This window comes from Pleurodeles waltl, chromosome 11 (genome assembly GCF_031143425.1).
Source record: "Pleurodeles waltl isolate 20211129_DDA chromosome 11, aPleWal1.hap1.20221129, whole genome shotgun sequence".
Classification (NCBI taxonomy): Eukaryota; Metazoa; Chordata; class Amphibia; order Caudata; family Salamandridae; genus Pleurodeles; species Pleurodeles waltl.
This window is the reverse complement of record NC_090450.1, coordinates 583,650,965-583,664,107: the sequence shown is the minus strand read 5'-3', so window position 1 is coordinate 583,664,107 and position 13,143 is coordinate 583,650,965. Positions and strand designations below refer to the sequence as shown.

At 43.6% G+C, this 13,143-nt stretch overlaps 1 protein-coding gene across 5 annotated transcripts in view; it reads left to right on the top strand.

Annotated features, from left to right (window-relative positions):
• The window catches only part of ANK1 (ankyrin 1), an 869,955-nt gene that overhangs the window by 124,510 nt on the left and 732,302 nt on the right, over positions 1-13,143 (top strand). For all 5 annotated transcript variants that reach the window (XM_069214086.1, XM_069214083.1, XM_069214082.1 and 2 more), the window contains 4 exons: positions 1,679-1,777; positions 2,885-2,983; positions 4,435-4,620; positions 6,326-6,424. In XM_069214086.1, coding sequence (XP_069070187.1) covers positions 1,679-1,777; positions 2,885-2,983; positions 4,435-4,620; positions 6,326-6,424 — 483 coding nt within the window. The remainder of the gene's footprint in view (positions 1-1,678; positions 1,778-2,884; positions 2,984-4,434; positions 4,621-6,325; positions 6,425-13,143) is intronic.

Here is a 13,143-nt window from a genome sequence, read left to right as displayed (position 1 = left end):
AGCTAGCTTGCTTTTTTGAGTGGAGGAATTGGAATGAATTCTAAATATCTTTAGTAATGTGGAAGCAATAGATCTCGGCCTAGGGTACTTCTTGGGTCATGATATAGTCCAAAGGAATCTAGCTCCCTAGGTCTCAGCCAGATTCTGCTTGTGGAACGGACTGTTCCAAAGGAGGCAGAACTGAATAAGTCCCATGAGGGAAGCTAACTTTTGGTAAAAACCAACCCGGTCATACAGTGGCGTAACAAAACTTGAGGGGCCCTCCCTGCAAATTACATGGAGGGCTCCCCCGCTCCAGCCTCACTCAGGAGCGCCCAGGCCAGAGTACTGTGCTGAGGGGGCCCCTTGGAGCGCAGGGACATCCCCGCACTCTGGGGGATGTGGGGGCCTTTGTTACGCCAATGAGGTCATACATTACTAGTTTTTGAGCTCAGTATTTAAGGAAGACTCCGAGATAAACAGTAGTGATTCCAAACAAGGAAACATAAAAAATCAAAAGAAAGGATGCAAGAGCAAGTGCTGATAAAGACAAGTACACAAAGAGAGACAAAAATACAAGGCACCATAGCACACATGCCAATGAAAGAGATAAAGAATGGAAGACAGGAGTAGAAGAAAAGGGCAAGAGGGGTGCAAAGGAGAGCAGTACAAGGAAAGAGAAATGAAGATTCGGGTTCTAGGGAAAAAATGCACAATTATATTGAAAGACATAGAGTACATGGAAAGAGAAGCTAGGTATAAAGAAATACAGGTGTTAAGAAAAGGTCAAATAAAGTCCAAGGAAAGAGAGACACAAATACAACATAAGCGCTGCTCACGATCAATGAAAGATTGGCAAAAAATAAACGTAAAGGATAGGTGTATAAGCAAAGTGAGAGACAATTACAATGAAAGGCAGAAATACATAGTAGGTAATTAGTACAAAAACTCGAAAAATATACACAACGACAGACAGGAGTACATGAAAAGATAAAGGCAACTACAAGGAAAGATGTTCACAAATAGAAGGCAAGAGATGCTCACGAGTTAGATAGACTGACAAAAGTACACAGACAAAGGAAAAATATAAGGGCAAAGACGCAGATGTGTTGAAAGGGAAGACTGCTTACAATGAAAACTGGGATACAATAAAAGATAAAGACAAGTACAAGAAAAGATGAAGGGAGTAAAAGAGGGATAAAAAGTTCAAGTAAAGATAAATTAAAATAAATGAAAATGAAGACAGCAATACGAGACAGAAAATTGCCAGAACAGGGAAAGGCAACAAAAGTGCAATAACAGGCACCAGTTCAAAGAAAGGAAAAAAAGATTGCTACGGGGTGGACTAAATTAATGGAACATGGTGAGCCAAGTACAAGGAAAGACAGCAGTACAAGGAACATGAGAGAGAGGTGAAACGTAAGACACAATTGATAGGAAAGATAAACATACGAGGGGCATAAGCTCAAGAACAGTGCGAGAAAAGATCGGACAGACACACAAACAGAAAACATTCAAAGAAAGGGAGGCAGGTGTTGAAGAATAGAACTTGTATATGGAAATATGACTATCTCATGAGGTAGAGGCAGGACAAGCCACAGAGTGATGAGTTCTTTTCCTAGCAGATAATGACACAGAAAGTAAAGAGGGCCGAATACTGTGGTTCATATCTGCCTTCACTTGTCATGCTCTGTTTTAGAAAGGAAACACAGCTCTGCACATCGCCGCTCTAGCCGGGCAAGAGGAGGTCGTGCGAGAACTAGTGAACTATGGGGCCAACGTCAACGCACAGTCTCAGGTAAAGAAATACATGATTATATGAGGCACTTAAAAGTTATTCATCCCTTTACATATTAATAACACAGGCACACAGCCACCTGCATGGCACAATCTTACGTGTCTATAACACCTGAATAAGCTCATCCTTAAGTCTGTACAAACATATGTTTGTGACAAACCCACAAAAACGAAAATCGACAACTTTTCTTTTATTTTCACATCCGAATAATCATTTTTAATAATTACATTACATTTACTGTGTCCCTGATGTTTCCTGAAATGCATCCTCCATGCCTTTGAATTAAAAAGGTTTTATTCTACCTGCATGGCGGCTTGAGGGATTCTCCTTGTAAGTGTTTTGTTATCCTGGGCAGATTTAGAGCTTGACAGAGAGGATACTCTGTTGCAACAGCGACGGAGAATCCTCACGGCTAAACTGAAGGTCTGCCCACCTGATTTACAGACGTGTGGACGGACCTCCTTAAGCATGTCAGCAACGGAGATTACCCCGTCTTCATTGTTGAGATACTCCTCCGATAGCTTGAAGGGGTAAGGGTTCACCCGATTTAGAGTGCCAGTCTAGTAGCCAGTTTGTACTGTCCCTTACCACTGTGAAAAAGGGCAATAGAACAGTCAGTTTTTACTCTCCTTTATGGGCATGAAAACCGTGGTGGTAGGGGGCAGTACAAATGTTTAAATGATCCACGCAGCTGGTGAGAAAACTTCCCTGCTGTGAGAGAGCATTAGATTATTTTTTTCTTTTTTCAAAAATAAAATCCCACTTTGTGATTTTGTTTTTGAAAAAAACATAAACATGTTAAAAGTTTGATGGATGGTACCGTCATTTTGAACATACTATCTGTCAAACTGTTTAATTCAATAGGAGAAACTGCCGCAGGCAGGACTCTAATTTGATGGGTGGGGCCCTCGGTGTGACGGGAGTAGAGTACTCCATCATACTGACGGATTTACCTCCACGCACCAAACTCTACGTCTACTCCCCTCGCAATCCTTAACCTTTGTCTTCTCAGTAGAAAGGCCCCGTTATTCTCCCATCAGACTGTGCTTTTGCAGGGTGTGTAATTGCTCCACATAGATTCACTAACCCTCTGTACCCCTCTTACAGAAAGGCTTTACACCCCTGTACATGGCGGCCCAGGAAAACCACCTGGATGTGGTGAAGTACCTTTTGGAGAATGGAGCTAATCTGAACGTTGCAACAGAGGTGAGTCACGGTCTGCGAGACCAGGTTTCACTCATAGTTGTATTCACGGTTGGGAAGTTAGCAGTAAAACTCAGTTTTCCTATTGTCACTCAAACCTGAGGGTGGTGGATTACGGGCTAAAGCTGCCCGAAGGGCACACACAATTGTGACTTGTCCCACATGTTAAAGGAGTGGAGTTTTAAATGTTTCTGTCCTAGAAGATTCTGTTGAAAAGATGCAAAGCACTGCATTCCCACATTGGAACTAGTATTTTCATTGATACTGGGATACGTGCCAGGAGTGTAAGAGGGTTGTTTAGACTATGGTGGAGGCTCGTCAACCCTTTTGGGAGTCCTTCCCAAATCAGAAGTTAATTTTTTGGAGAAAAAAGGACTCTATGCCTTGTATGATGGACATGGGAAGAGAAAATTAGTGACAGTTGCTGTGCTCTTATTAGGACAGGCGAACTCTAACTGTGACCTGATGGTTCTTTGGCGAATGGGCTGCCAGTCTAAAGGAATTCACAGGTAGAGCCAGCCAAGGCCTAAAAATCTGAAAAGCTGAGGAACCTGAAATTTAGTGGGCTGCAGTATCATCAGTTTATGGCGGTGCCCCTGACCTGCCAAATTCTAAATAAGGCCCTAAGTACACTGATTACTAAGGTGGAAAACATTTTCTTCTTTTTATGGAAGCTGCCATTCTAAGCAAAAAAACAGTGCTATTTCCCACAAGAGAAAAGCCTTTACCATAAAAAGTTAGGTCTTCCATAAGATCTTGTTTTAACTTTCTTCCTGTCTCTTTTACCTGTAAACTCAGTTCCTCGTAATGTTTCACCTTCTGTTTCCTGATTTACTTGCCCCATCTCCTGCTGGAAAGCTTATTTTCCTGACTTCTCTTCTTCTGGTCACCTTCTGTTCTTGTCTGCTACTTCCTTTTTCTACTCCTTCCCCTCCCCACTCTTTCCTGACTTCTATTTTTCCAGTCTGATCCTTCTCCCACCTCTTCCTTCCTGTCTCAAACATCCCTTGTTGCCTCTTTTCAGTCTCCTCTTTTTCCTATATCGTGATTTACTTGTTGTTCGCTTACCTGTCTCTTCTCTCCAATCTCAATCTATGCGATCCCTGTCTACATTTTTTTCTTCTATTATTTTCTCCAGTCCTCATAATCACATTCACCAATGATTCCTTCTTTATTCATCTCTCTAGCCACGCTTTTTCGTCCCTACTGTTTTTTCTACTTCTTTTTCTCTGTGTCCTTCTTCTGTGCCACCAGTGTCACTAATATTTCCATTTATTTCTTTTCTGCTCTGTACAATCTTCCTTTCTCTCACTTTCACTAATTCATGTTCTCTCTTTGTCTCCCATTTCCCTAGCTCAAATTTACTTTCCCTCTACCTTTTCTAACTTTCGCCCTCCCACTTAATCCTGTTTATTTTCTTTTAATGCTCATGCACTTTCTGTTTCCTGTCTCAGGATGGCTTCACACCTTTGGCAGTTGCATTACAGCAAGGTCATGAAAACGTTGTTGCCCATCTTATAAACTATGGTACCAAGGGTAAGGTGCGGTTGCCTGCCCTGCACATAGCGGCCCGCAATGACGACACACGAACAGCGGCAGTGCTGCTGCAGAATGACCCCAATGCAGATGTCCTCTCTAAGGTGAGCCTCATAAGAACATTGCCCACCAAGTGTGATTTTTAGGACTGGGTCTACTGTATACTGGAGGAGGTCATGTTGGTCTCTATGTGGAAGTAAGCCAGATATACCGGTTTGTGTTTGCAAGTTGGTCTCGGATACAGGGCTGGGTTTTCCTCCGTGTCTGGGATCAAGTTGAATCTGCCTAAATGTATGGACATATCAATTCTAAGATTGATTCTCCATCACAAGTGGGTGGAGATCCAGGGTCCCGGGAAATGAGTTCCCAGTCTGAGCTATCTGTCGAAAGCAATCTGTAACATTTATGAACTCGGTATACCCTAGGGCTGATGTCTCATTGGACAGTTAGGCCGGGCACATTTGAGTTGCTGAGTGATTTGACCAAAGGTCATGTTCCTGTATTTCAGGGCACTAGTTCCAATGTAACATCAGTGCAGGGTGGAAGGGGCACGTATGTCCAGTGTTTACAAGGGCTAACACATCTGGGCAAAAAGATAGCACTCTATATCATCTTCCAGAGCCTTATTGTAAGTTTAGGTAGAGGAGTAGTGCCATTACCCACAGGTGTTGTTTAAGCAGTGAACTAAGGTATACATATGTTGTATGAAGAAGAAACATTGATCACCTCCCATGAGGACTTTATGCAGGCCTCCAGGTCTCATTAGAAATTAATTCTCCACAACTATTTAAAATAATTGGTAGAGCTGACGAATAAGAGTCTTTGGGACCATTACATTAAAACATCACAGTGCTTCTTCTTTTAAACATACAGAACTTTTTTGGGTCCTTGTCCTGCTGCTAGCCATGTGTATGAATTCTACCGAGGGACTTTTCCCGTTGCCTTCCCAGACCAAGAGAAAGTGGGAAGAAGAGGTTCTCCTCTGTCTCTCTAAACACAATTGGGGCCACATTTATGAGAATTTGGTCCAGGGAAGTGCAACAAGTCATTTTGCTGCGCTGCGCTGCCCTGCATCAAAAGGAAAGGGCACAAATGCCATATCTATGACATACTGTGCATTTCTGTCCCTTCCAACTGCACTGGCATGATCTGGCTGCTTAGCACCTACGTAGGCACCCTTGCACCATGGTGCAAGAGTGTCTGCATTGTCAGCAGGATTTTTTTTCTGCAGGAAGGGATCCTGGGAGACTTCTTCCAATGCAGCACACATAGGAAGAGGAAACAACAAGGAGAAATAAAAATATTTCTCCTAGTTGCGCCTCCCTAGGGGAGGCATCAGGTTTTGGCACATCCCCAGGTGTACAGGCTTTTGTAAATCTGGGAATGCGTCAAAATCCATGGGTGTTGCATGGGAAAACTCATGCAACGCCCTTGGAACACCTCCTTGGCGCAGAGAAGGGCAACACAGCAATTTACACTGCCTTGCCTTACTCCATGTCTTTGGGGCCATTCGAAGCCACGCAAAGTGGCTTTGTGTGGCCTCCTAGATATGTTGAGATGTTTGCGCTGCCTCTTCACTAAAAGTGATACAACGGTGGCGCAAGCCTCTCAGATGTATGCCCCACGGATTTTAAAAAGCCACAGTGTTCTGACTAAATCATATTTTTGGGTACAGAAATGAGATGAGGCAGAATGTGTGCTCAATGCCAGGAGTGATCGTGCATGGCTAGTTAGACGTTCAGAGCTCTACTGCTTTCAGTATTTGTGTCTTAGTTTCTTTGCTAAGTGCTTACTGTTTTTGAATTACAGACTGGGTTTACCCCGTTGCACATTGCTGCCCACTATGAGAACCTCACCGTGGCTCAGCTGCTCCTGAACCGTGGGGCAAACGTCAACTTCACCCCACAGGTAAGGAATGCCAGGTGGCAGAACATTTGAGAGCTTTGCTGTATATAGCAAGGCCACTGTATTTAATAACTTCACTTTATGCACGAACAATTTAAGGCAGTGATTTAAATATTTAAGAGTTTCGGTGCAATCGAGAGTGCCACCATGCAAGAGCATCAATACTTCTAGATACCCTGCTGTATATTAGAGCTTCATGTGTGTAAAGACTTCATTCACTCTCTGTAAATCCATTTCTGTATATTATAACTTCACTGTATGCGAGTGACTCGCGGTTCATAAAAGCAAGAGCATCACCGCATAGAAGTGTTTAATTTGTAGTTGTTTGAATGCTATTATGAGTGTGGTTAATCCAGACGGATTCGTTTTAATTGAAATGGGATGCACCGTTATTGACTGTTTTTTACTCTGTATGATAGGGGGCCAGTCTACTCCACGTTGCTGTTCTGTATCTTTTTTTCTTTTAAACTGTGGTGCTTTATCTTGTTTTATATTGTAACATTTTATTTCAAATTATGTAACAAATTGTATTACTACTACCATAAGTGCTTTACCTTATGTGAGCCTACTTATTGTCTGAAAGAGTTCTACTGCAAGGTGTATTACATCGTTCATATAAAAGAAATCTCATTTCTGCAGAAGCTTTACTTCATGTAAAGGTGCAGAGTTTTTTTTATATCTTTTATATATAAAGGGAAACCCTGAAACAAGGGCATATATCATTAGTGACATTTGCTGTTGTTAAATCCTCTGGGCTGTGAATCGTCTTACTCACGTGGAGGCTGTCAAGAGTGGCAACAAACCATCTAAACAATAGTTCCTGGAATCTAGACTGGCTGGCGGAAAATGCGCGGGGTTACTCGGGCCCCTATAATTTCAAGGATGATTTCTGTCAAAAAACAAAACATTAAGTTAATTCAGTAGGCAAAAAATAGCACATACACTACACTAACCTTGCACTCTGACCGAGATAGGTAAATAGTGGCACTAGCAAATTTGAGCTAATTCCTGGCACTATGGCCACCCTAGGTAAAATATTGATACTTTCATTTTAAAGGTAATTCTTGGCATATGGGGCCCCTGTAGAAAAATGCTAGCATACTTGAGGAAATTCTTGGCATAGGGGACCCATGGCAAAATGCTAGCCCTGGCGTACTGAGGTAATTCTTGACATAAGGATCACCCTTGGACAACATTATTGGCAAAATTCTGGCAATGGCATATTTTATGTTCTTTTTTACATAAAGCGGCATCCATAAAAAAAAACATAAAAATGCTGGCCCAGGCACAGTGCAAGTATTTTTTGACTTAAGGGGGCACCTATTGTACATTGAAAAAATACATTACATCATCTCCTGGGGAAGGTCAAGTTTCATTGGCTTGTCACATGACGAGAGACTTTAATATTTAATGAGTATCCATTCAAAGCAAAAATTTGTGAAAACTGTGCTTTAAAATTCACTACTTGAGTCCTTCTTATCAAAATGTTCTATGGAGGGAGACCCACAGCCTCTCTATCAGAGGTGTGGCTCACTCAATGCTCATTAGCTACAATTCAGGGCAGTATTATGCCTTAGCACTTTCAAAGAACATGTCAGCACTGTAATATAGATGTTGTCTAAGATACACATTTGTCTGTGTTTTTATATGAATCATGCAGTTACTATAGAACTTCAGCGATGTCAATTATTATGATGTCCTCAGGTTTAAGGTCATGACACCCTGAGAATATTCATGGTCAAAGGCTATTTGATGACAATTCCTGTAATATCATTAAGGTAAAAGGGTGTGTGATGTCTCCTTCAATACACCTGACATTTTGATGAATAGACATTCATGCTCCCACTGAGTCACTTCCAGGTAGCTTCGCTCACCATTAAACGTTAAATTTCTAATTTCTGTGATTGACAGATTGCCTGCTTCCTAAAGGCCTTTTACTGTTCTCATGAGAGCTGTTTCAACACTGCTGGCACAGCTCAGTCAGCTTCTGTGTCAGCCAATGGCACAGACTGCAGCCACCACACCTCTCTTTTTCTTCCCATTCGCTTTTCTTGCTGAGTGCCTTACTGCAAAATACCAACTCTCCAACCCTCCATACAGGGAATCAGCCTGTGACTGCACCATTTTCTCTGCATTTGCGCCCTCCATGGTGAGAGAGAGGGGCAACCGTATCTTCTGCAAGCATGTTACCTCCAATAAGCACCCACTCTGGTGCCCAAAATCTTCTCATGATTCATGCCAATACGTTTGGTAATTGTAAGAAATATGGACTATTATATGGTGTGGTTGTTTTACCTCTCCATGTAATAATGACATAGGCTCTCATTACGACTTTGGCGGCCTTCCATGAAGACCGGCAAAGCCGCAGGCCGAAAGAAGACCGCCAGCACTGGTGGTCTTCCGCCCACCATATCACAGGTACTGCCAGATTTCTGGACCACTTTGGGTGGAAATCCAGCAGTAGTCGTGCTGGCGGAGGCGCTCTGGTGGTGGAAGCGCCCCTTCCTATTCCCTGCCAGACGACCTTCTCCCCGGAACAGGTAAGGTGATCATACGACAGGGGAGGGGGGTGGGAGGGTGGGGGGTATTGTGTGTGCTTGTATGAGTGTGTGGCGTCTGTGTTTGTGTGCATGAATGTGTGGTTGTATGCATGTCTGAATGTTGAAGTGAGTGTGTGTCTGCATGTCAGTGTGTATGTGAGTGTGAGTGTTGTGGTGAATGCATGTTTGCATGTATGAATTGTGTTGTGAATGCGTGTTTGGATGCTTATGAGTGAATGAGTGTATTGTTATGAATGCGTGTATGTAAATATAGGTGAGTGGGTGTATGCATGGTGCGTGTCTCTGTGCATTTATGCAGGGAGGGGCTCGCTGTGGTTGAAAGGTGGTGGGGTGGGACAATGGGGGCACTGTAGGTGAAGGAGGGTGTAGTGCTTGCTGAAGGGGCGGAGGAGCCGCCTACCAGTGACAGGGAAGAAATTACCTGTCACCGGTAGCCTTTCCGCCATGGTTTTCGTGGCAGTGCTACCGCTGTGGAAACCATGGTGGAAAGCCGGCTCGTAATACCGCCGGCAGTCTTCTGTGGACCGCCTGGTCAGAGATGATCATCTCCGGCCTGGCGGTTCCAACCGCCATAGTGGTATGAGTGGAGATGTGGCAGGTTGGCAGAGGCCAGCTCGCCACACTCATAATGTGGCGGTCTGCACCTCCAGCCTGTTGGTGGTGGGACTGCCACATTTACCCTGGCGGTCAAAAGACTGCCAGGGTCAAAATGAGGGACATAGTTCTGTATCAGGTCCAGTTAGGTTTGCTTGTAAAACGTTAGCTCAGTCTGGCATAGCTGTGGCACAAAGCAGTCAGGCTTTATCAAATTAACAAGTGTAAAGCATTAATCAGTTCCTAAACAGTAAATATGAGGAAAACACAACTCAAGAAAATCCGACCCCAATTTATAAAAGTAGGTTGTATTTTTATCTTTAAATAGACACATCAATGACAAACCTCCTCTGGCGAAATGCAGAGATATGAATTTTTGAAGAAACAAAAATAAAATAAATGCTTTTTCACTCAATGCAGTAAATAATTGTATTCAAACGCAATAGCAATTTACGGTTAACCAAAACATCCAAGTTGAAAACGGCCATCTAAGCAGTCTTGGATGGGCCAACTAGTTAGGGAGCCATTCACAAGGACCAACAGGTCCAGGTTGACAGTTAACTGTGGATTTTAGCAGGTTTCCAGTTCATTATCAAACCCTTAGGCATAACTGCTAGTGAAGTCAATTGAGTTGTCCCGATGCAAGGGATATAGGATGCTAAAAATGCTGGGAATACTAAACTAGTGTGTTTGGTCTTCCTGTGGTAACCCCATGGTCCTCAAGGTTGTGGGTGTGACTTTGACAACAAAGGTCAATCTCCACCGGTGTCCGGATGAGGTCTAGTGCAGCACCAGCTGCCAACGGTCTACTGGTCTCCTGTTACAGCAATCCCTTTGCTTTCCTTTAGTTGATAACAACTTTCTTTCTAGGAAACCAAACTGCACTCTGATGTCCTTCATGGATCCAACAAACTCACAGGGCACCTTGTCAGGATCAGTAATCAGTCTCCTAGGCTGCATCTCAATGTCTAGGAATGGTCAGCCTTCTTGACTCTGTGGTCTCAAGTGTGCAGAATTCTCAGCTTTTATGGCCCTGTGGCTGTAACAGGTAGACAGCCAACTGACTCTCGCCCTTGTGGGCAGCTTTTCCAGAAGGGGGGCCCCACAGTCAGTGTCCCACCTTTGTCCATACTCAGGTGCAGCTGGTGCAGTCCAGTCTTGTGTGTAGCCTCTCCTTGCTGGGTCTAGGTAGCAGCAGTACCATATTTCTTCAGTCTTCTTTCTGTAACAAAAGTGATCTGAGGTCTTGGTGCCCGGGGTACCACTTTTCTGCCTATAAGGGCCTTGAGGCTGTTGGCGAATAACTAACCAGTGGGCTACAAGATACCCTCCCCCGTCTGATGATGACTTCCTGCAAAGAGTGGCATCTGGCTATCCCATTGTGTATTATTCTATCCACTCCCAACAAGGTGAGATCTGCCTCTAGGTACATGAAGCTCCCTAGTCCAACCCTTAGGTATGGGTACCTGGGAGCTACACTCTCTTTGAAAAAATGGTTTGACAACGGCTTCTTCCTCTCTTGCCAGGAGGCCAGCATGTCTCCCTAAACAAAAGAGCAGTCCTTTCTGAGTGCGACTACCATTTGCCCTACAAAGGCGGCTTCCATTTTGAAGCTCCCGTTTTGGGCTTACACTTGCCATGCTGACAGGAGGAAGTTACACCTCCTCCCTTGGCAGGTCCTTTCTTCCTCTTCCCTTCCTGAGAGTCATTCTCACCTCTCCAAAGGAGGGCAGCGGACTGTCATGAGGACAGCAGCTGTTTGCAACTGGAAAACTTGGGCAACAAAGCAAAGTGGCAACTTTCTAAAGTTGCCATTTGTAAAACAGTTACTTCTTTTGATTCTTTTGATACCTTGAGTACCAGATTTAGTAGTCCCACTTGGATGTTAGTCCTGCTGAGCTGCCAGCATCTAACTCAGTACTAGCCAATAAAGCTACTAATGATGCTGCAGGAAAAATGATAATTATACGTTTTTACTGCAGAGATATGTTTCACTGAACACATACATGTTTTCTTTCTTTTAATATCCGTACCCTGCCTGAGGGGCTACTTAGGCCTACCCTATGTATGGCTTACAATTATTAAAAAGGGAAAATTTTGACTCTGCAATGTGGACTTTGCAAAGTCGAGGTGGCAGTTTTAAAGTTTCCCTAGTAGGCTGCAAATGGCAGACGTAGGGTCACGTATTATTTTGTCACAGCAGTGGGGGCCCAAAGAGTGCTGTTGTCTGCTGGTGACACTTTACTTAACAGGCTGTGGGCACACACAGTATCATAGACTAAGGACTTCTAGATAAGTTACCCTATGGCAAATCGTTTTAAGGGTCAGGGCACATGGACCAAGGCCTGAACATCAGGTCTCAATGCATATAATGTCATTACTCCAGTTCTTATAGGTCAAAACTGGTGGCTAGCCTGCAGAAAGCCATTGTTTTACTGTAATATTTTGCTTTTTCTTGTTTATTTTGGATGAGTTACAATCCAGACTTAGACTCTGGAACCCATCCTGTTTCTAACCTGGCCATCTCGTGCCTTACTGAATCATAATCATGTTACTCCATGGAACTTGACACTGTGATTGTTAATCAGTGGTTTGCAGTAGTGTAAACAATTCTATGTGCAGAATCGTTTTGATTTCCATTGTATGTAATGCGCCTCATGTGAGATAAATACATACATATTCCTACATCATGACTCAGTGATATTTAGAAACTATTTATAACCTAAGGGCTCCTTCCCAATTCCAGTGCAAGAAGTACACTGTCAGAACCCCTTTCAGAGGGCCATATGCAGGCAGGCAGGGGTTACTGGGCCCAACCGTGAGGGTTGAGGTGTTTTACTTCTGATCTCCCAATGCCCAAACTACTATGGATTCAGATTAACTGAGCCAAGTACACCTTCAGCACTTGACTCTCAGGAATAGTGTGGTTAAGCAGTCCAAGACTCCCACGTGGGTAAGATATTGGTACAGGGAAGTGAAAAGATGCTCACAACATAAAAAGCAACCAGCAGCATTAATTCATTGTCAGCCTCATACTTGCTTTATAGAAAAAGAGAAGTATTTTATTTCTACCGATATCAACACAAAGGAAAAACTACAACATTCACAAATAACTGTACAGTCCCCCTGAGGTTATGGCTGTAGTGTTTTGTTAGGCAGTTCCCTGGGTACCCATCTCTATTGCTTCTGGTGGTAGTTGTTATTCCATGTTCACTATAGGCAACATCCAGGTAAATCCCCACTAGTACTTCGAGTCTCAAGAGTTCACTATAACTTTATTTTTAAAGTTAACAGTGTTCCAGTGTCGCAGGGCTAATTAGCAGCTAGTTCTCTCTTGGTCACATGGCCCAAAATCAATCTTACCTGCACCTCAGAGGATTGGAGCGACTAGAGTTCTTGACTGCACCTCTTCCTGGAAGCAGATTCTTGTAATTTCACTGCATGCAGCCCAAGAGTGGTCACAGAGTCCTCACATGTGGTCATGCCGCTGCAGCGAATGGAGGTTCTTAGCAGCTCCTCTTTGCAGGGAAGTCTCTGGTTCCTCCTGCAATGGGGGGTGGTGATACG